This window comes from Pristis pectinata, chromosome 2, assembly GCF_009764475.1.
Source record: "Pristis pectinata isolate sPriPec2 chromosome 2, sPriPec2.1.pri, whole genome shotgun sequence".
Taxonomy (NCBI): Eukaryota; Metazoa; Chordata; class Chondrichthyes; order Rhinopristiformes; family Pristidae; genus Pristis; species Pristis pectinata.
In genome coordinates this window covers 137,423,148-137,447,214 of record NC_067406.1, presented here as the reverse complement: position 1 = coordinate 137,447,214, position 24,067 = coordinate 137,423,148, and the positions used below count along the sequence as shown (strand labels likewise).

Here is a 24,067-nt window from a genome sequence, read left to right as displayed (position 1 = left end):
GTTTGCTGCTCTAACGAGAGCAAACCCAGCTCTCTCAACATAATTGAAATCTGTCAATCTAGGCATCAGTTTATGCTGAAGCATAACTTACTCCATGTGTAAAAACACAAATTAAGATAAAATAAGGTATCTCTATTAGTCGCATGTACTTCGAAACACACAGTGAAATGCATCTTCTGCGTAGAGTATTCTGGGGGCAGCCCACAAGTGTCGCCACGCTTCCGGTGCCAACATAGCGTGCCCACAACTTCCTAACCCGTACGTCTTTGGAATGTGGGAGGAAACCGGAGCACCCGGAGGAAACCCACTCAGACACGGAGAGAACGTACAGACTCCTTACAGGCAGCAGCCGGAATTGAACCCGGGTCTATGGTGCTGTAAAGCATTATGCTAACTGCTACACTACTGTGCCTGCAAAGAAAGAACTATGTCACTGATAATTCAGTGACACCCATATTTTTATTACTTACTCATTTTTCAATATCTGGGCATCATTTTCAAAGGCAGCATTTTGGTTATTTACAGTATCCATGGTAGTTTTTCTGAAGAAATAATGTGCAAGTATGAAGGAAAAGACGAAGGGCAGTTCATCATCCCTTTCTTCGCATTGTAACTCTCCCACATTCATTTTACAGAGAACAGACATGAAATCAAACTATATCATAAAAACTGGCAAGCTTGGAAAATGGGAAATATTTAATTTAACTCATAAATACAATATCTGAGACAAAGAAGATGTATATTTTTTACAATTATTCAGAAAGTCAAATTTATTTTCTAACTTCACTTGCAATTCCTTATCTCCTGCCTCTTGCTTTCTCTTGTGTAGCTTTGGCTGTGTATTCCCAGCAAGAAGCAACATGTTAGCTACTGAGTCTACTTTTCACAAGATGATAAAATAATTACAACACTTCTCAACTTAATTCAAGCATCTAAAAGAAGCTTGAAGTTTCCTCACAGAGATGTTTAATTTATTGGTTGAATTGATTCTTAAGTTATTAATTCCTGCAAGAAGAAAACAAACAACTATTTTTATAGCATCTGGAATGTAATAAGATATCCCAAGGTGCTTCACAGGGGCATCACCAAACAAGATCAATGGAGTTAGGATGGTGGTGATAGGTTTGGAGCCCGAGGAAGGGAATGGTCAGAGGCAGTCTGTGAAGACCGGAGGTCAGGTGATGGGTGAGTTTGTGAGCAGCACCAAGCATTCTGTTAATGTGGGGTAGATTGGAAGATTTGTGTGAGCAAGAGTGAAAAAGATCCCAGCAAGATTACATGCTTGTGAGAAAGAGTGATAGCTATTTTGGCAGCGTGTGGGCCTTTTTGGTCCGTGTCCTGGGCAACACGGGGCAATCTGTCCAAACTGGCAGGCACGGTAGTGTTGCGGTTAGTTGTACGTTCTCCCCGTGTCTGCGTGGGTTTCCTCTGGGTGCTCCGGTTTCCTCCCACATTCCAAAGATGTATGGGTTAGGAAGTTGTGAGCATGCTACATTGGCACCGGAAGATTGGCGACACTTGCGGGCTGCCCCCAGAACACTCTACGCAAAAAATGCATTTCACTGTGTGTTTCGATGTACGTGTGACTAATAAAGATATTTTATCTTAAACGTGCATTAAACTCTTTATCCATGTAGATTCTATCTCCCTGTATCAGACCTGTATCAGACTTAGACAGTATTTCGGCAACTTTAACCCACTGCCATATTCTTCTAGACAGCATTTATGGCAACTTGGACTCTGGATGCATATTTGTTGTGTTTTTCTCCTTTCTAAATATGATGAGCACTGTGTACAAGGCTGAATCATGATTCACGTCCCTGAATCACTGACATATGGGCTTCACAGACTTCTGAGGTATGTGAAAACAAGAGACACTGAGGATGTATCTATGGGCCAAGTTCCACACGGTTTCCATTTTGAATACCTGAGGAAGAAGTCATTCAGAACTTAATCAGGAGAAACAGTCTCCTCACACCTAGAATATGCCACGTTAAGAATTCTCATGTCAACATTCAACACCAATAGGTTCCTTCCGAGATGAAGCTGACCTTTTCCTTACAACTACTGCGAACATTGTCTGTCTCTGTGCTTCAACTAAACAGGTGTGGACCTTCATAATTTAAACTTCTGTATTGTTCTAAAGTCTTCCTCCCTACTTGCAAATAACACCACACCAAATATCAGTGCCAGACTAACACATAGATGTGAAGTGCTGCAAATCATTAAGAGGCTTGAGCATTTAGGCTTCAAATAAAATGCTTGTTTAATTAAAACCTCAACATCATGACCTGTTGTTAACTTTGACACCATGAGAGTCCAGAATGGGTCAATTTCTACCTCTTCACTTGCATCAAATTCCCCGGTCTTTTTCCCAAAGGAATGAAATAGCATGAGTCTTTAGACTCACAAATCAGCCTGATTCAACCCAGAGTAGCAACTAATCCATAACATGATTTGACAATTAGAGTCTACTTAAAAGCACAATTGTAGAACTAATCTTGAACAGCCCAAGATAGACTTCAACAGGCAGAGAGATTTCCTCTTCTAATTATATTCCACGTAATCACGTAGCACTTTTAATTCTAAGCCACTGCTGAAAGAAAACACACACAGCTCCAGTCATGACTATTTAACTGTACTCTTGATTTGAGATGATAAGAATTAGAACGAGTATAATGTTAATGTAGGGGTTGGATCAGTTCTGTTTGACACAAAAGTCCAGAAATATTGAGTCAATATTGGTGGATGAATGACAGGCATTTTGCCTCATGTTCCTTTGCCGAGGGTTCAGATTTACACTGCTACCTTGGATTTGCACACAAGGTTTAGAGCAGGCCATTCAGCCCAAGAACACTTATGCTATTACTGCTCACACAAGCATCTTCCCATACCTTTCAATTACCCATGTCAATATACTCTCCTTTGGGTTCAAGTTCCACTCTAGGTACTCACGGACATGATCATGACCAATTAACCAGTGCAGTACTGAGGGAGGGTGCACCATTGACTGAGATCCCCAATGACTCTTCCATGAACCTTCCAACCACCATTTGGCAAAGAACAGGAGCGATTTTGCTGGTGCTCTACCCAGGTTCTATTTTTCAATAATATCCAGAACAGATGATCTGGCTACTTGTCTTTGGATTTTTGTGACACATTCCTTTGTACAAATTATGCTTCCAACACTATTTCAGGAGCCACATGTCAAAAATACTTCACTGCTTCAAAGTGCTTAAGACATAAAAGGCATATACAAATTCAAATCCTTCCTTCGCATATTGGTTTTAATCAGATGAACAACTCCATCAGTATTAAATCTCCAGCAAGCCTGTTACACAGCATTTTCATTCAAGCATGGCCAATATTTTATTGGACCAGGTGGCAGTGAGTACCAGCCACAGGGTCTGTGGGGAACTGCCAGCTAGCTACATGCATCCTGGACTTCTCAACAGCAGAGTATGCAGAACAATCTCTTCCCCAGCCTTGGATTCTATCATGAACCCAGGGACATTCCCTGACTTACTGAGTTGAGGGACCTTGGTACATCCATCCAGCATGGTCCATTGAATAAGATTGCCAACTTTCATTAGAAAGGCATGTAGGTTTCCTTTTAAACAAGGTTTTGTTTTATTTTATATTGATGTTTTAATTAATTTACACCAACTACATGATTTTAATTTTCTTTTAATTTTCATTTGCAATTTTCTTAAGGGTGGTGGATATATGGAATGAGCTGCCAGAGGCAGTGGTCGGGGCGGTACAATGAAAACATTTAAAAGCCATCTGGACAGGTAAATGGATAGTGGGATACGGGATAAATGCAGGCAAAATGGACTAGCTCAGGAAGACACCTTGGTCGGCATGGACAAGTTGGGCCGAAGGGCCTGTTTCCACGCTGTATAACTCTATGAATCTAAATGAGTTGTCAGAAGGCCATGAGGATATCCCATGGGTGGGTCTGTGTTTGGTCTGCTGAGACACCACTCATAAATTTAAGCATCTTAGGAGTCCAGCAGCCATTCAATTCTAAGCAATGGGGCAAGCGAAGGGGTGATCACAAACATGAGCCAGGTCCACCACAATCAGCTCAATTGCCAGTCCTTCACTGTTTTCATGAACCTCTGCAACTGCAAGGAGATAAATTTATTTGATTACTCCTCAACCATACACATCTGGCTCAGAACCAGGGTGAATGGTGTGTTTCACCTGCTTGCCACTGATATACTGGCAAAGACCTTGTCTGGATGTTCCATGAAGCTGTTTGTATCCTCAACAAGAAGCCTCTACACCATGACAGGTACTTCCATGGCGTAAATCCGTCCTGTGGGTAGGGGTAGCTACAGAACAAGTTTTGCCCATGTAAGATGCTGAATAGACTTCGACGAAGCTTGGGTATTGGCTTAAGCAGCAGTCAAAAACTGAATGTTTCAGATCACTTTGTAATATTAAACCAATCAATGTAATTAAAAGCTGAACAAATTATCAGTTATTTTAATTTTTTTTCTGAATTTAAAACAGAAACACTAAAACTGAAAGTTTTAAACAGCCACAGCTTCTGTAATTTCTCTGCATAACCCAAGAAGAGAAGGCTTTATTTGAAGATGATAAATTCAACAAGTCAAAGTATTTGACAAAAGAAAGGAAACATAGGCCAACGGTTTTTGGATTCATCAATTTGTATTACACAGCAGCTGGGATGAATTACAAAGCTTTGGAGAGCTGTTCTTTAATTACAACATGTGTTTTTATTGGTCTATGAAAATATTTATTAGTGGACACAACAGAATCTCAATCATGCCTTTATTGTGGAGTAAAAGAAGAGAAATATGTCTGATAGTCCATCCATAGACGACAGACACTGCAAGCCAGGCTTGTTATCACATGATTGCACGAGTGTGACCAATAAACTTCCTTGCCAATTTCTATGCCACATTAAAACCAAGAGCCATTTCAAACAACTGCAGATCAATGTAACATGTGGGATTTTGAGACTGTGAGTGCACTTTGCATACAGCCCATAGGCAATGGTGTTCAGTGAACTCCTCACTGCAACATTTTAATTTCATTTTTGTACCATCAACAAAGCTCACATCCCAAATTTGCAATTCAATGATCTCTGATTAAAAGCAGTGACTTCCTCATGGGAGTCGCAGACTGTGCCTCAACCCAGGAATACTATTGGCCATACTCCTGGCACTCTTAATAGAGCCCAGTACCTTGGTGTCAAGATCAGTTGCAGGGGTGGAGTTGGAGGGAAGGCCAAAGAGCTTTCAATAGCTGAGCACTATTTGAGGGCAGAGGTCAGTGGTTTAGAGGGATGTGGGCCAAACACAGGGAAATGGGTCTAGCTTGGATGGAAATCATGGACCAGTTGGGCCAAAGGGCCCGTTTCCATGCTGTATGACTCCATGACTCTCTGACTTTAATTAACTGAGGGCAAAATTGATGGGATCTCGTGTAAAGTGAGAAACGGGAATTAGTGTGTGAGATTGAGCCTAGGCAAGACTGATATTTATTGTCCTTCCTTAATTGGCCTTGAGTAGCTTGCTGGACCATTTCAAGGTGCACTTTTCATTAATGCCCCAAGCACTTTTGCAGAATTAGTTATAAATAAACTTCTTACATTGAGGAAATGTCAGAGCAGATGGTTTATCAGAGGACTGCGAGGAGCGTTGTAAAAGGAGGAACAAGAGTGAGTGAGGTTGAGAGGTTTAGGGAGAAAATTCCAGAGTTTCAGGGCTTTGGTAGGCTTGGCCTCCAAAATGGTGGAATGATCAAATTTGGAAATGAGCAAGAGCTGAGAATTGGAGGACCATTAACATATCAAAGGGTTACTGGAGAAAGTTAAGGATAAAGGGGGCCAAAACTATGGAGGGATTTGGAAACAGCTAACAATTTTACAATCAAGGTAGAGTGTAACTGGGTGCCATGTAGATCAGTGAGAACGGGGACAATAGGTGACAGGACTTGGTGTCAGTTTTGGATGTCTCCAGGCTTATGGAGAGTGTGCTGAGTTCTTCAGTCAACCTGAAGACTATACACGATTCAACAGTGCACAGCCACTCCAACCAATGTTTTTCTTATTCACCAAGTGCTGCTCGTTTCCAATAGTTTGTTGCTACGAACCACAGGCAACGTACAATCTAACAGTCTGGCTTTAGACAAATTCAGAAATGGAAACTTTCCCTCACCTCCTGCGGTTTAACTTCAAACAATTTAATATCACACATTCCCAATGATATTTCAGGCCCTCTGGAAGACATTGCTCTCCAGTGGAGCAATTTCAAAAGTCAAACTGTCTTTAAACAATTTTCTTCTGCTCATTACACCCATCCATGGTTATCAATTTATAAAAACAAATCCAATCAGAAACTTGGTGGTATGCACTGTGAGTTCCACTCCATCTAAACACTGATTAAAGTCCAGATTAAAATTCTACCACAACTGTACATTGCTGAAGCTAACTCACTTTACATCTTTGGTTTCCCCTTAAACTGTTAAGAGTCTGCTAGATCTAATCTTGTGATTAACTGTATTGCAGCTTTTGATTTGCATCACATTCTTCTCAGTGGGTGTTGTAAGACAGTGACAACCGGGTTGCCTTGACTTAATAGGACCTTACTCAGTTCAGTGAGTTATTTCTGTTCCAGATACAATAACATTGCTCTGCTGACTTAGAGTCTAATGAAACAAAGCACAGCTGCTAGATTTTACGGCAAGATATTTTGGCAAATTAATGATAGATATTTCTTCTTTATTAACGTCACTTCCCGTGAGGTACATCATCACCAGTTGCTCATGTTTCAGGCTCTATTTTAAGCAGCTATGAGACAAGGACAATGAACTTATTTTGTTTACAGAAAATAGGATTGGCAGAGGGCTTCCACTGTTATTTTTTTTAAATGGAGAGAGGCATCAGTCATGGTCTGGGACACCCTGGAAGGACCAAATCTCTTTGGAACTGGAGGGTCTCTGTACATTTTAATTTGTTCAAACTCCTCTTAAGCTTTATACTCATCACAACAAAGGAGGAGGATATTTAGTCCATCAAGTCCATGTTGATTCCCAGACAAGCATTCCCATTAGTGTCACTCCCCTTTTTCTTACTTCCTGGCAACTTATTCTCCCTTACATGCCCATCAACTCCCCTTTGAGTCTGTTGTTATTAATCTCTCCCAAGGGATAATTTACAACAGCCAATTAACCTAGCAGTCCATCTTTCGAATGTGAAACCAGAGCATCTGGAGAAAACCCTCGTGGTCACAGGGAGAATGTGCAAACTTCGCAGTTTCAGCACCCGAGATCAGGATTGAACCTGAGAACCAGGACTGCCACCGCCTGACCCGAGTTGAGTTCATAATTTTGCTCAACAAGTCAACTATTACCTCCTGCGCTGTGGAAGCCTATTGCCTCTCAAGCATGCCTATCAATTTCCTTTTAACTCTTTTTGCCATTAACCAACTGTACACATAGTGGGTAGTACTGCTGCCTCACAGCTCCAGCGACCCAGGTTCAATCCTGACCTCCGGTGCTGTCTGCGTGGAGTTTGCACATTCTCCCTGTGCTTTGGTTTCCCCCGGGTGCTCCGATTTCCTCCCACATCCCAAAGATGTGCAGGTCGGTAGGTTAACTGGTTACTGTAAATTACTCCTGGTATGTAGGTGGGTGGCAGGAATATCAGAGTGGAGTTGATGAACATGTGAGAGAGGAGAGGAAACAGGGAAATAAGTGGGGTAATAGGATTGATGGGGTTGCTCCAAGGGATGGCATAGACCTATGGGCCAAATGACCTTCTACTCTTTCGTAAGGAAATACGAAACGCAGCCAGATCGCAAAAGAAAAATAAGCAACAGTGCCAACGAAAACACAGCTTGAGCAAGTAGCTTGCCCTCAAATTACATCCCAGGTGCCAAGGCACATTTTCTAGAAGCCCTGTCCCTGTGATGTGTGGGTGTGACTGCAAACCAATCAGCATGAGCGGAGGCAGGGAGCCTGAAAACGCTGAGTGGAACCGTGTGACCAATAAACAACATTCCCGACTCCCAAAAAAATTACAAAGCAGTCCCAATACCACTTCCAACTTGGTCCATAAGGGTTGATTTTTCCTCATTATCCAAAACTACCTTTGCAATTTTATAATAGTTACAACAGTCTCACTTCAATTCATTGGGGTTTATCATTTTCTGCTCTGCTGTTTTAATGTAGCAGATTATTTATTTGTTACAATATAATACTCTTTAATTCATACCAGAGAATTTATGGGGGATGCTGGTTCAAACAAGTAATTAAACGAGCTAAGTGCCTTGCTATAATAGACGCTGATCTGTAATTATCTTATTCTGAGACAAGAGGCTGGAATAACAGACGTACAGAAAGACGGATGTTATTTCTGAACAGCCCATTAAACATAGGCATGAAGCAGCAAGCAGCACAAGTAAATAGGCCAGGCATGAAGTAAACAACAGTAAAGGAATAAGGAAGAACAAACAAACAATTACTCACGTCATGACTGAGGACCTCCGTCTGTGTGGACTTGTCTGCTTGTGAGGAGAGTGCCTTTTGCAAACTTCGACAACTATCCTGTAACAGAAATTGCACATTGCATGTTATTTCCAACCATTCAGCTCTCCCGTCAATGCCACAAGAACAATGCATGCTTACATCATAAAAAGGGCTTATCAAAACAACACACAAGATGCTGGAGGAATTTAGCAGGTCAGGCAGCATCTATGGAGGAAAGTGAACAGCCAACGTTTCGGGGTCAAGACCCTTCATCTGGACTGAATAATAAGAGGGGTGAGTATAAAAAGGTGGAAGGAAAGGGTGAGAGGACCAGAATATAAAAGCAAGGATGTACTGCTGAGGCTTTATAAGGCATTGGTCAGACCACATTTGGAATATTGTAAGTAAGTTTGGACACAGTATCGAAGGAAAGATGTGCTGGCCCTGGAGGTGGTCCAGAGGAGGTTCACAAGAATGATCCCAGGAATGAAAAGCCGAACATATGATAGACTGGATGTGGAAAGAATGTTTCCATGAGTAGGGGAGTCCAGGATCCGAGGGCACAGCCTCAGAATAAAGGGACATCCCATTAGAAATGAGCTGAGTTGGAACTTCTTCAGCCAGAGGGTGGTGAATCTGTGGAATTCATTGTGGAATCTGTGAAGGCCAAGTCATTGGTGTAGTTAAGACCTAGATTGATAGTTTCTTGATTGCTAAAGGGAGGGGGGTGGGATTAAGGGTTATGGGGGCTGGAGAATGGGTTTGAAAAAAAATAAATGGTGGAGCAGACTCGATGGGCTGAATGGCCCAATTCTGCTCCTGTTTCTTTTGGTCTTATGGGTGGAGCAAGAGCTGACAGGTGATAGATGGATCCAGGTGAGGAGGGACGATGGGCATACGGAGGAGGGGAAAGTGGGAATCACAAAAGCAGCTGGGAGGTGATAGGCGGAGGTGAGAAAGGGCTGAAGATGACGGAATCTGATGGAAGAGGAAGGTGAGACATGGAATCAAGTGAGGGAGATTCCAGCATCTGCAGTCTTGCCAAACTTGTATGTTGGAAGTCTGGCCAAAGTGGTACAGTACTTTAAAGGAAGGGAAGAGGTAAAAAGATTTAGAGGGGGATTTCCAGGGTCTGGGGCTCTGCCACCTGATTGATTTATTGTTAACAACCATACAATTTACAGCCATCACGACATCTCACTTCAAAATCTCTAAAGCAATTTAACGGGACAAGGAAGCCAATTATTCTGCTGCAATAAAGGTCACCAAATTGAAACAATATCTTTGTTTTTCCCTCCACAGATACTGCCTGCTTTGTGAAGTTTTTTCCAGCATTCCCTGGCTTCACATCTGTGGTGACATTAATAATCTGGCTAGACTCCTCACTGAAGAGATTTTATATATTGAAACTACATCATCAAAATCAGGACATCCGCAGAAAATGTGGTCAAGCATAATCTAAGCAAACAGGGCAGCTTACTTGCACAGTACAAAATGACGTGCGCAGCAATGGGATAACAAACAGTTAACTTGATTTAGATATTGGACAATGTGAGCTAGTGGCCCAGAATTGCACAGAACTTCTTGCCACCCACGGTCTCTTACCCATTAAACCTACTCTGATTTAGAACACTTCCACAAAGAAACAGGCTGATTGGTACGGCCTTGAGCAACACAATGCCTTGTTGATTATAATCCCCACAGAGATGCTTCGGCACCTGGTTCAACCACATGCTCAGCTGAACTAGCTGTCAAAGAGGCAGAATAACTGAATGTCTCTGATATTCACAAACATTCAAGAATGATGAAAAATTAAAGATACTGCTGAATTTTTCTTTAAAATATAATAAAAACAATATATTTACAATGACTCAATTAAATAAAGCCATGTAAATTACCTCTCTCTCCTGCAATCATTCCTCTCCATTGAAATGAATGAAGCTGTTGAACATGCTCCATGTCTGACTGAATACAGCTCATCAGGCAGATTGCCCAGGTTAAGTGCTGGGAAATCTGTGGGAGTTTTTATCTCACTGTGCACTCCCACAAGGATTCCCATTCATGGCACATTGCTTCAGAAAGGCCAACATTTTCGTCAATGATTCCTGCCACCCTGGCCATTCCCTTTTCTCTCTTTTGTCTTCTGGAGAAGATGCAGGAGTGTGAAAGCCTGGACCAATAGACTCAAGAACAGCTTCTCCCTCACTGCTATCAGACTCTTGAACCAAGAGTGGGAATAAATGGGTCATTTCTGGTTGGCTGCCGGTGACTAGTGGTGTTCCCCAGGGGTCGGTGTTGGGTCCGCTACTTTTCACGTTATATATCAATGATCTGGATGACAGAATTGATGGCTTTGTGGCCAAGTTTGTGGATGATACAAACATAGGTGGAGGGGCAGGTAGTGTTGAGGAAGCAGGGAGTCTGCAGAAGGACATGGACAGGTTGGGAGGATGGGCAAAGAAGTGGCAGATGGAATACAGCGTAGGGAAGTGTACGGTCATGCACTTTGGTAGAAGGAATAAAGGCATCGACTATCTTCTAAATGGGGAGCAAATTCAGAAATCGGAGGTGCAAATCGACTTGGGAGTCCGAGTGCAGGATTCCCTAAAGGTTAACTTGCAAGGTTGAGTCAGTAGTAAGGAAGGCAAATACAATGTGAGCATTCATTTCAAGAGAACTAGAATATAAAAGCAAGGATGTAATGCTGAGGCTTTATGAGGTGTTAGTCCGACCACATTTGGAGTATTGTAAGCAGTTTCGGGCCCCATATCTAAGGAAGGACGTGCTGGCATTGGAGAGGGTCCAGAGGAGGTTTACAAGAATGATCCTGGGAATGAAAGGGTTCATGTATGAGGAGTGTTTGATGGCTCTGGGCCTGTATTCGCTGGAGTTTAGAAGGATGAAGGGGATCTCATTGAAACCTACCGAATATTGAAAGGCCTGGACAGAGTGGATGTGGAGAGGATGTTTACAGTCGTGGGAGAGTCAAAGACCAGAGGGCACAGCCTCAGAATAGGAGGATGTCCCTTTAGAACAGAGATGAAGGGGAATTTCTTTAGCCAGAGCATGGTGAATCTGTGGAATTCATTGCCACAGATGGCTGTGGAGGCCATGTCACTAGGTATATTTAAAGCAGAGGTTGATAGGCTCTTGATTAGTAAGGGCGTCAAAGCTTACGGGGAGAAGGCAGGAGAATGGGGTCGAGAAGGAAAAATAAATCAGCCATGATCGAATGGCAGAGCACACCCGATGGGCCAAATAGCCTAATTCTGCTCCTATGTCTTATGGTCTAACCACCTCTTTCACACCTTCTTCCCGGTGGTGCTGTCAAGTTCTCAGACTCTTAATTCGACCTCTCTCGGTTATTCCATCATTGTCACTTTAGCATTTCTTTTTGCACTACTTCAGATTGCACTATAGTCTTTGCATCATTCTGCCGTTTTGTGCTCATCACAGCACTTATTGCTGTATTTATTATTACCATCTATACTGTTTACTCTGTGGACTTCACACGAACAAGGAATTTCGTTGCACCCTGGTGTACATGACAACAGACTCATCAGAACCCGGAACTGTTAGCAATCAGCTGTGCAGAAGTTCAGGACTTTGGCATTCACTCAGGTTTGAGATGGAGTCCCCAACTTCCACACATCACCATAGATAAAGACCCACATTTCCAAGTGAAGCTGTTGCCTTTCCAATGGAAGTTTCAGGCCAAAGTGTGACGTAACTTCATTAAATTAAATTACACTTGTGTTGTAATTCCAACTGCTTCACAGTTGAACAGCTGCCAACCTTTTGCACATCCAATACCAGATGGGGTGATACATTTGAATAAAACAGCATTTATGAATGAGATAAGACTTTCATTTTAAGTGCAGCAATAGAAGACATGCTGTCCTATTTTCACTTCAAAATGATCAGGCAGATGTCAATGGACCCAGATTGTTTATTTCGTAGTTGGATGTGTATAAACCTTATTTTTAAAAAAATCTTGTGGCAGATTATAGCAGGTCATTAGTTTCATTTGGGCAAATTCCTTTTGGCAGGACAATATGTACCAATTTACCAAATTTACCAATTTAAACCTAAGGAATTTAAAGAATTAACTAAGTCCGGAACAATCAACTACTACCAGTAAGAGTAACCACAGATCCACAGTAAAATCCCATCTCGTTTACTGATGTTGTTCAGGGAAGGAAATTTCCAGCCTTTACCTGCCTTTAATTGACTCCATTCCAGATGCAGAACCTATCCTGACCCTCAGCGTGATTGACTCCTAACCATCCTCTGAAATGGTTATCAAGCCACTGGCAGCAATTAGAGATGGAGAACAAGTGGTGACTTGAACAGCCACATCCCATGAAAGAATGAAGCACGGAATGCTAAATACCTTGGAACTGATTGGTCCTCACAGTAGACGGTGAAGAAGAGAAATAAGATGGTATAATAAAGAAGTCCAGCCTATTTTTCAAGAATTTACTCCTCAATATGGCAGACAAGAAACATGGCTGTGTTGCCAAACTGGAGAAGAAGCTGAATGTAAAGTTCAGAAATAACACTATGACTACTACAAGATGTACTTCACTGAAGGGGAATCTGGACAGTCCCTGGGAAGGTTGATAAGCAAAGCTGTGACATTTGGTGATCATGTCAATTAGGTAATAGTAAAATAACAGCTTCTTTCAACAGCTCCAAGTTTTATTTCCATTAATGAAAATTGAATTCAGGAGCGAGATGAGTAAATCGAGGTACCGATTCACACATCTTACACTGTCACACAAGGTCAAATTTACTTCTAATTTGATTCACACATCTTACGTTGTCACACAAGGTCAAAACTATTCCTAATCTCTTTCATTTTGTCTTCAAATATGCCAGTTGTCACAAAACACAAGCCTGATTCTTTGCCACAGAAGTCAGGGTATATTTTCTCCTTCAATCTATCCTTACTCCAGCAACTATTTGTCTTGATTGGTGGTGACATGATTAAATAAATACACAGTAGGTGAAAGAAATAGCATTTAATATTCAGTGGGTGAACCTGAAAACACTGGTCCAGACTTTGCGGTGGGAATGATGTTGAAACTATTGGCCTTCACTCCCATTGTGCAGTGAGTGTTGGTTCGATCAAATGTAACTGGCATCGCAGACTGTTGCAGAATGTCTGATGCCCAGAGGCCAGGCAATATTCTGCATGATTCACTCCTTATTGTCCAATACCAGCTGGAATTTGAGGGAGTGGGTGCTGAGACCTGATAGAATTCACACATGGTTCTTGCAAAACAGTGTGCCTATGTCAATGGCACCCTGCTGTATGGGTAAAACCACCAGTGGTGACAAATCCATTTGTTCTCTCTGCCAATGGGCCTCCAACCAAACAGAATAAAATACAGTGAGCTGTCGTTGATTAAAAAGTCTCAGTGAAAAGTCAGATAAATTAATTAAAAAATCTCCTTTTGTACCTGTGGACAACAAACATCTCCTGCTCTAACCTGGAACAAACCAGAAGTGAGCAATTTCATTGCCATGGTCGCCACAACAGCCACTCGCAATGCAGTCCTTGCCCTGCTCTATGGCTCTAACGGTGGCTGTAGCTGTGGCAGATTTCAGTGATCACATCCGCAGTGAAATGCAAAAAATTTGCACATTGTTCTCACAGCTCAGTCCGGGGAACTACCCCCTTAATGAGCAGAGCAGATGTGACAACTCTTATGACCAGCCTTTCTAACCTTCTCTTCTTTAGTCCTCTTCCAGCAGCTTGTCCTGCTCCATTTGCCCTCTGCTCCATTACCTGCTGAGGCTGGGGAATGGCTCCGAATGCACCATGCTCAGAAGTAACTGGTTTGAGCAGAAACTTAACAAAAATCCTTCCTCACCTGCCACACTGCTCCCTGCCGATGAGCAGAGTCATAGCTCGTCAGGAGAAACTGACCAGCAACTGACCAGTGGGAGATTCCACACTTCCCACACTAGCTTCCTCATAACCCACAAAACTGGAGCAGCAGCAAGTTATCTTCGATCCCAAGGGATTGCCGAAGGAAAATAAGATGAACTTATTCTGTATATGTCAGGCCAAGCTTTCTATTTGCATACAGACATCCTCATTTACATTATGCCCAGCAGGACCTACTCCATTTATATGCAGGTGCGCCACAGGATCATGAGAAGTACTTGTGCCATTGAAAAAATGGTGCTAACGATCCCAATATCGAGCTGACAGTTTCTAACCCCATACAATATTAAAACTTCATTCCGCTCCCATCACTTTTATTACAATGGACTGAGCACGAAGCAAGAGAAAGGAAAACAAAACGTTCTTGTCTCAGCATTTCTGTTAGCATCACTCTCATGGGCAACCCCAGCCCCTCTGTGATAGTAATTGTCAAATGGAACATTGTTTCATGCATATAATAACCTTACAGGGTTCTCCGCTCCCACTGTGCATATTTGCAGCTGCCTCACAAGAAAAACAAAGAATCATCATCATTCCTGTTGACAGTTTTAATATAAATTTCAAAGCTATTAAAGTTTCAGCAGCTTTTTTTTGCAGGAATCTTTTTCAGTCCTGTAATACAGAAACTTAAGGTATTGCACAGTCACTGGGCACAGCCAAATCCATAAAAGATTCACAAACACTAAGGTCAAGTACAAATTTCATTGATCTTGTGCACAATCAAAACAACACGCATGATAGAATAATTTGGACTTATGGAAATTCATGGCACCTGGGCCACTGGGTCCATTATTTCCATGTCAGTCAAAAAATATCTGGGCTAATAGCACTACCCGGCGCTGTGTTGTTGGTTCCCATCCAGGGGACATTTCCAGTACAAACAAACAAGAAGCTGGAGGAACTCAGCGGATCAGGCAGTATCTGTGGAGGGAAATGGACAGTTGACATTTCAGGTCGAGACCCTTCATCTGGACTGAAAAATAGAAGGGAGATTGCCAGTATAAAAAGGTGAAGGGAAGGGGTGGAGCAAGAGCTAGCAGGCAATAGGTGGATCCAGGTGAAGAGTGGCACGGTAGTGTAGCGGTTAGCGTAACGCTATTACAGATCACAAGATCACAAGACAAGGGAGCAGAAGCAGGCCATTCGCCCCATCGAGTCCACTCCAAGGAAAGGGAAATAGAAATGAGAAATGGGGAATGGGGGAAGAAGAAGAAAAAAAAAACTATTCTAATCCCAATTACCGGCCTTATCCCCATATCCCTTGATACCCTGACTATTTAGATATCTATCTATCTCCCCCTTGAACACCCACACTGATCTGGCTTCCACTGCTGTGCGTGGCAAGGAGTTCCACAAATTCACCACCCTCTGGCTAAAGAAATTTTTCCTCATCTCTGTTTTGAAACTGTACCCTCTAATTCTAAGATTGTGCCCTCTGGTCCTGGACTCACCCACCAAGGGAAACAGCCTAGCCACATTTACTCTGTCCTTTCCTATCAATATTTTAAATGTCGCTATGAGGTCCCCTCTCATTCTTCTGTACTCCAGCGAGTACAGTCCAAGAGCCGACAAACGCTCCTCATATGTAAGCCCTTTCATTCCTGGAATCATCCTCGTAAATCTCCTCTGAACCCTCTCCAACGTCAACACATCCTTCCTAAGATGTGGGGTCCAAAACGGCGCACAATATTCCAAATGAGGCCTCACTAGTGCCCCGTAGAGCCTCATCAACACTTCCTTACTTTTATACACTATACCTCTCGAAATGAATGCCAACATAGCATTCGCTTTCTTTACCACCGATCCGACCTGCTGGTTAACGAGTACCCCCAAGTCCCTTTGTACTTCCGTGCTTTGGATTTTCTCTCCTCCTAGATAATAATCTGCCCGCTTATTTCTGCTTCCAAAGTGTACAACTGCACATTTCCCTACATTGAATCTCATCTGCCATTTCCTTGCCCATTCTCCTAAACTGTCTAGGTCCCTCTGCAACCTTCCTATCTCTTCAATACTCCCTACTCCTCCCCCTATCTTGGTGTCATCTGCAAACTTAGCCACGAAACCATTTATTTCATCATCCAAATCGTTAATGTACAAGGTAAAAAGGAGCGGTCCCAACACCGACCCCTGCGGCACACCACTAGTAACCGGTAACCAACCAGAACGAGATCCTTTTATTTCCACTCTTTGCTTCCTGTCAACCAGCCAACGCTCCACCCATTCTGTTATCCTACCCGTAATTCCATGACCTCTCATCTTATTAATCAGTCTCTTGTGAGGCACCTTATCAAAGGCCTTTTGAAAGTCTAAATACACAACATCTACCGCCTCTCCCTTATCCACCTTACCTGTGATTTCTTCAAAAAACTCCAAAAGGTTGGTCAGGCAGGATCTTCCCTTCACAAAACCATGTTGGCTAGGACCTATCCTGCCCTGCGCCTCTAGGTATTCCGTAACCCCGTCTTTAAGGATAGATTCCAATAACTTTCCCACCACTGACGTCAGACTAATAGGTCTGTAATTTCCTTTATGCTGCCTCCCACCTTTCTTATACAACGGAACTACATTTGTGACCCTCCAGTCCTCCGGAACCACGCCAGAATCTATCGATTTCTGGAAAATTATCGCCAATGCCTCCGCTATCTCTAAAGCCACCTCCTTCGGAACCCGGGGATGCACCTCATCCGGTCCAGGAGACTTATCAGTCTTTAGTCCATTTAGTTTTCCTAGCACCTTCTCCCTAGTAATCTTAATTGAACTCAATTCCATTTCGTGAGACTCCTGACTAACCGGCACATTGCTGATGTCTTCCACGGTGAAGACCGATGCAAAATATTCATTCAATTCCTCTGCCATCTATCTTTCGTCCATTATAATAGCTCCTGCACCGTTATCAATTGGTCCTATATCAACCCGTGTCTCTCTTTTACACCTTATGTATTTAAAAAAACTCTGAGTATCCTTTCGAATGTTATCCGCCAACTTCCTTTCATAATTCACCTTTTCTTTCCTAATGACCTTCTTAGTTTCTCTCTGCAGGTTTTTAAAAGCTTCCCAGTCTTCTGTTTTCCCACTAATTTTTGCTTCTTTGTACGCCGCCCCTTTTGCTTTTATTTTAGCCTTCACCTCTCTCGTTATCCACATTTGTGCCTTTTTTCCATTAAAAACCTTCTTTTTTCTTGGAATATATCTATCCTGCAATTTCCTTATTTCCTGTAGAAATTCCTTCCATTTCTCCTCTGCCGTCCCTCCAGCCAGCTTACTCTTCCAATCAATTAGGGCCAACTCCTCTCTCATACCATTGTAATTTCCTTTGTTCCACTGAAATATCAATACACCAGTTATCAATTTCTCCTTCTCAAACTTGAAACTGAACTCAATCATATTGTGATCACTGGTTCCCAGTGGTTCCTTTACCTTTAGCTCCCTAATCACCTCCGGTTCATTACACAGCACTCAATCCAAAACAGCCGATCCCCTGGTGGGCTCTTCAACAAGTTGCTCTAGAAAAACGTCCCTTAGACATTCCACAAACTTCCTCTCCTGAGTACTACCGCCATTCTGGATTTCCCAGTGAAAGTTTCTTTCCCCAGCTCTCCTCCAATCCTTCCACCAATTTCCTTATCTCTGCACACTAGTTCTTAAATTCCCCAGGGAAAATAGATCCTTTGCTCTTCATCCAAGTTAATATCTCATGATCTTCTGTTGAATTTGCTCTTAGCCACCTTGATTCTAAACCAACCATACAGCTAAAATTCTCCAAATATTCTCTGCACCCTCTCAAATCCATTCACCTCCTTTATGTACTTGGTGACTCCAGCTGTTGAACTATTACAAATGAGATATTCCATTTATTCTGTGGAAAACTGAGGTCTGTCTCTTTCTTTTTCAATCTTTTTATTAGTTTTCAAATTAATGCAGATTAATATATAACATCAATGTTTGTACATGTAATACAAAGAGATCAGGAGAACAATCATGGCATGGATAATCATAAAGAACAATAAAGTATAAAAAATCTGTAGATCCAATGATCTCTTAGTGAATGAATATAATATAAAAAGGAAAGAAAAAGATTTATTATAAAGTATAAAAGAAAGAAAAAAAATCCCCAAAACAGTAAGAAAAATTATAAACAATATATTAAACCAAACTAAGCTAAAGAAAAAAAATGTCAAAAAAAAACAAACATAAAAAAATACTGGACTAAAATTTCTCAGTAGAAACAGAGCAATATTATGTCGTCAACTCCATTCCTCTAAGTTGAAAGGTTCTTACAAGGGGATCTATATCATGTGAAAATATTGAATAAATGGACTCCAAATGTCTTCAAATTTAAGCGAAGGATCAACAGTGCAACTCCTAATTTTTTCCAAGTTTAAACATGATATAGTTTGAGAGAACCATTGAAAAGTAGTGGGGGGTATTGGATCCTTCCATTTAAGAAAAATGGATCATTTGGCCATTAATGTAACAAAGGCGATCATACGGTTAGTGGAGGCAGATAGATGGCCAGACCCTATCCTTGGTAATCCAAAAATTGCAGTGATAGGGTGAGGTTGTAAATCGACCTTCAATACATTTGAAATAATGTTAAAAATATCTTTCCAATATTTTTCCAAAAGAGGACAGGACCAAAATATATGTGTCAAAGAAGCCACATTCGATTTACATCTGTCACATATAGGATTTATATGTTGATAAAAACGAGCTAGCTTATCTTTTGACATATGGGTCCTGTGAAGAGATCTGTCTCAGCGTAACACAGAAAACATTTAGCTGCTTTCCAATGCTGTTCAAAAACTTCAGATAAACCTCCCTAAAAGTTGATTGATTTTAGTTGCATTATTAGTGAAGTAATCAGTATACACAATCTTTAATGAATACATAATGTAAAATATTTATTTTTGCTTCACGTCTAATTAATAATAGCTGGCAGGAGGTGGCCTCATGTGTTTTATAATGGAAACATATGTTTGCAAAATTGAATGGAAAGCGTAAGATGCACATAATAGAACTGTTCCTTTCTCCCTTGTTTCTACAGCTTCACAGGGAGGGAACAGAAGTCTGTAACCGGCTCAGTTGCTCTGGAATACAGGACAGACCTAATGAGAATGCATGGGTAGGAATGCCGCAAGCGTCATTGATAACTAATGTGTGTTGTATTTGGACAGACCAAGAGTTTGAAACAGAGGCAACAGTTATAAGGCTCCCTGGGGTCAGTCTGAGGGAGATATGCGGCAAACTATTAATTGTACCCGACTGTTTACTTCTCCGCCTCTGCTGAGGGTTACAGGACCATGCTGCGGCAATCTGCCAAGCCCATAAAACAGGAGTCCTGTGGTGCAGAATGCCTTTTAGCTTTGTCAATCTCCAGAAGAGATAACATGATGCTCCAACAGGCGGAATAATGATTAATGCAAAGAGAGAGAGAGAGTGGGAGGGAGGCAGAAAAGGAGACAGTGAGGGGGAGGAAGAGGCAGAGAGAAAAAGGTAGCAGGAAAGGGAGAGGCAGGAAGAGGAAGGGAAAGACGGGGAGAGAGGGGAGAGGAGAAAGGGGGGAGGGGGGCATTTGGCTCCTCAAACCTGCTGATTTTTGGGATTTCAGCCACCCACCGCCCAGTTCGTTCCCATCAGCCTCCAATTACGACACTCAAATTAGAGTCATGGAGTCATAGACCAATACAGTATGGATACAGGCCCTTCAGCCCAACGAGTCCGTGCCGAGCACATTGTCCACCCAGCTAGTCACGATTTCCTACATTCACCCCATATCCCTCCAGGCCCCTCCCCTCCATCTACCATTCTCATTTACAAGATAATTCTGGACTTCTGCATGGATTTTTGGCAGGGAATATGAATTCTAACAATGCTCCATCCCTCTCTTCAAAAGAATCCTTTTCCAAGGTACCCTTTAACAATCCATTTTGGTCTTGGCGCCTTTTCCCAGGGACCTCTTACTCCCGAGTGTGAAACAAAGGTATAATTCCACAATACAGTGCAGGTACAAATTGGAAGATAAACTGTTATTTATAACTTGTAATTACTCCATATTTTTCCTTTAAGTCCTTGTTTATATTGATTTCAGTTTTCAACACGAAACAAGTTTGACATTCACAGAGTCTGCTTATATCACCTGTGGGGAAAAACGATCTACTTATCCTGCCTATCAATTAATAATGTGCAGCTACATTATTCTTTGGATGGGGATTATTAGATCATTAATGGCTACTGCTCCTTTCTAACCCAAACAACATACATTACAGCTCTTAGAGTCATGGAGTTATACAGCATGGAACCAGGTTCAACTGGTCCATGCCATCCAAGATGCCTCATTCAAGCCAGTCTCATTTGCCAGTGTTTGGCCCATTACCTTCAAAACCTTTCCAATCCATGTACCTGCCCAACTGTCTTTGAAAAGTTGTTATTGTACCTGCCTCAACCACTTCCTCTGGCAGCTCATTCCACATACATACCACCCTTTGTGTAAAAAGGTTGCCTCTCAAGTTCCTATTACACCTTTCCCCTCTCACCTTAAACCTCTGCCCTCTAGTTCTTGATTCTCCAACCCTGGGAAAAAACTGAGAACATCGTTGATATCCTTACATCGATATTTAACAGGAAACCAAGTGCATTGCATTGTTTCCTAACATTTTCTTGACAATAATGGAGGCCTATTGAGTCCATACAGGATCTCCCAACAAACCCATCATTCCCATTTCCCTACTTATTTCCCTGAAACTTAATTCCTCTCACATGCCAATTCTGGTCACCTTCATTATTGGAAGGATATGGAGGCTTTGGAGAGGGTGCAGAAGAGGTTTACCAGGAAGCTGCCTGGATTAGAGGACTGTGCTATAAGGAGAGGTTGGGCAAACTTGGGTTACCTTCTCTGGAGCAGTGGAGGCTGAAGGGAGACCTGATAGAAATTTAAAAGATTATGAGAGACACAGATAGAGTAGACATACGGTATCTTTATTCCCAGGGTCGAAATGTCTAATACTAGAGGGCACGCGTTTAAGGTGAGAGGGGGTACATTCAAAGGAGATGTGTGGGGCAAGTCTTTTACACAAAGGGCGGTGGGTGCCTGGAATGTGCTGCCAGGTGTTGTAATGGAGGCAAATACGATAGAGATGTTTAAGAGGCTCTTAGATAGGCACATGAATATGCAGTGAATGGAGGGATATGGACCTTGTGTCAGCAGAAGGGATTTGTTTAATTAGTTCAGTCTGTTCAAAGGGCCTGTTCCTGTGTTGTACTGTTCTATGTTCTATATCCATCAACACCCTCTGGTGTGTCTGTCAGTGGAATGATGTCCTTGCTGTTAAGTTTAATGAAATGAGAAGAGACCGCAAAGGTGGATGTCCTTTAGTCATATTTTAGGGTCTCACAGCACAGCTGGAGTTCACCAATCCACAACCTGCATTTGTTTCAGAAGTTCTCGACTTACTGAACAGCAACTGAGAATTGGGATGCAAAATGAAAACTAGAAAGAGAAAGCACAGTGGATCACCCAGATCAAGCATGGAAACTGGGGCAACCTGTTGAGCAATAGATAGAGTTGGAATGAGCATTCAGGCAGAGGGTTTTTATTCCAATGCATTCATCGACCCAAGACCATAAAACTACCAGATTGTCATAAAATTGAACTGGTTCATTAATTTCCCTCAGGGAAGAGAATCTGCCATCCTTATCACAAGAGTACAAGAACATAAGAACATAAGAAAATGGGAGCAGGAGTATGTCATCAGGACCTTCCATGCAATATGATCATGGCTGATCTGTGCTGGCCTCAAGTTCTCTTCTGTGTCAGTTCCCATAACCCTCGATTCCTCGATCTTTCAAATATTTCTCTATCTCCACCTTAAATATATATATATAATGAGCTGGGCTCCACCTGACTTGGGGGCAGAGAATTCTAGAGATTCACCATCCTCCGACAGAAGAAATTTCTGCACACCTCACTCTTAACTATGTAACATTGTTCCCTTGTTTGTGACTCTCCCATGAGGAAAAACTCAGCGACATCTGGCTGATATGTGACTCCAGGCGCACCAATGGGATTGACGCTTAACTCCCCTCTGAAATGGACCAGCACACCTCTTGGTTTATGGACAACTAGGTTTAGGCAACAAATTCTGAGATCACCATTGATATCTGCATCCAATCATAGAGCAATGCTGGATTGTGCGAATGACTAACTAGTTGAATGGGTTTCAGTGCAAGTTAGGATGCCTATAATGGAGGGTAAAGTCGATCTGCAGATACATTGGTAAGGTATGAATTCAGGTGGGTTTCAACCCAGCAAAGTCTCTCAAATGTTGCTCGGCACAGGTGATGGAGCAGATGGGACTTATTCTGGCTGGAGGTTGTGACACCACTAGTCACAAACCTCCAGTCAGAATAAGTCCCATCAACCACTACCCTCTGACTTCCATACATAAGCCAGTTCTGAATCCAAACGGCCAATTCACTGTGGATCCCATGCAGCTAAATCTTCTGGATGAGCCTCCCATGAGAGACCTTATCAAAGAGAGCAACCTCAGCTGCTCCAGTCTGACCCCACAGTTGAATCCCCTCACTCCTGGATCCAGTCTGGTCAATCTTCATGCAGCCTCTCTAGAAGCTTTATATCCTAAGCAACGTTGACAGAATTGAAAACTATACTCCACTTGTGGCCTATCCAGTGCATAATACAAGTTTAGCTAACTTCCCTACTTTCATAATCTAGGCTTCCAGTTATGAATCCCAGGATTCCATAAGCTTCAACAACTCACTCTCTCAATGTGCACTGTCACTTTTAAGGACTAATGCACAGCTACACCCAGGTCCTACTGTTGCTGCAGACCCTTTAAAACCGTGTCAATTGCTTTCTTTTGTCTCTTCCCACTTCTTCTGCCAAAGCATATTACTTCACACCTCCAGCATCAAATTTCAGCTGCTATGATTCCAGCGCCTGGGGTGGTGGTGGAGGCAGGGACATTGGTCAAATTCAAGAGATTACTAGATAGGTATATGGAGGAATTTAAAATAGAGGGATATGTGGGAGGAAGGGGTCAGATAGTCTTAGGCAAGGTTTAAGGGTCGGCACAACATTGTGGGCCAAAGGGCCTGTATTGTGCTGTACTGTTCTATGTTCTATAAGCCTTTCCGCAATCCATCTTTCTCATTGTTTCATGTTCCCTTTGGTTTATTTTTATTTTTGGTTCGAATGCCCCTTGCATTGAAGGTAAAGTAATAGGGACTGATTTTTAATGCTCAAATGTGCCCAATTTTACAGGAAAATGGACCTACACCCCAAAAATGACAGAAATCCAGGCAATACCATACTGATCACGAATGATATTCAGGCCACCTGGACATCCACTGGCATTGCACAACCCTAAACACCACCTCAATATAGCAACACTATGACCACTTTGATCACTTTGCATTATAATGGATTTTTTTGTCCTAATTGTGTTCTTTCCTGTAAACATTGTGGATAATTTATGTTTCGCTTGTGAATGCTGCTTATCTGATGCTATGTGCCTGTGATGCTGCTGCAAGTAAATTTTTCATTGCACCTGTGCATACATATAAGATAAGATATCTTTATTAGTCACA

At 42.1% G+C, this 24,067-nt stretch overlaps 1 protein-coding gene across 3 annotated transcripts in view; it reads right to left on the bottom strand.

The window, feature by feature from the left end:
• Nucleotides 1–24,067, bottom strand: part of ccser1 (coiled-coil serine-rich protein 1) — a 1,189,492-nt gene that overhangs the window by 374,864 nt on the left and 790,561 nt on the right. For all 3 annotated transcript variants that reach the window (XM_052043574.1, XM_052043589.1, XM_052043581.1), the window contains one exon: nt 8,506–8,583. In XM_052043574.1, the coding sequence (XP_051899534.1) occupies nt 8,506–8,583 (78 nt within the window). The remainder of the gene's footprint in view (nt 1–8,505; nt 8,584–24,067) is intronic.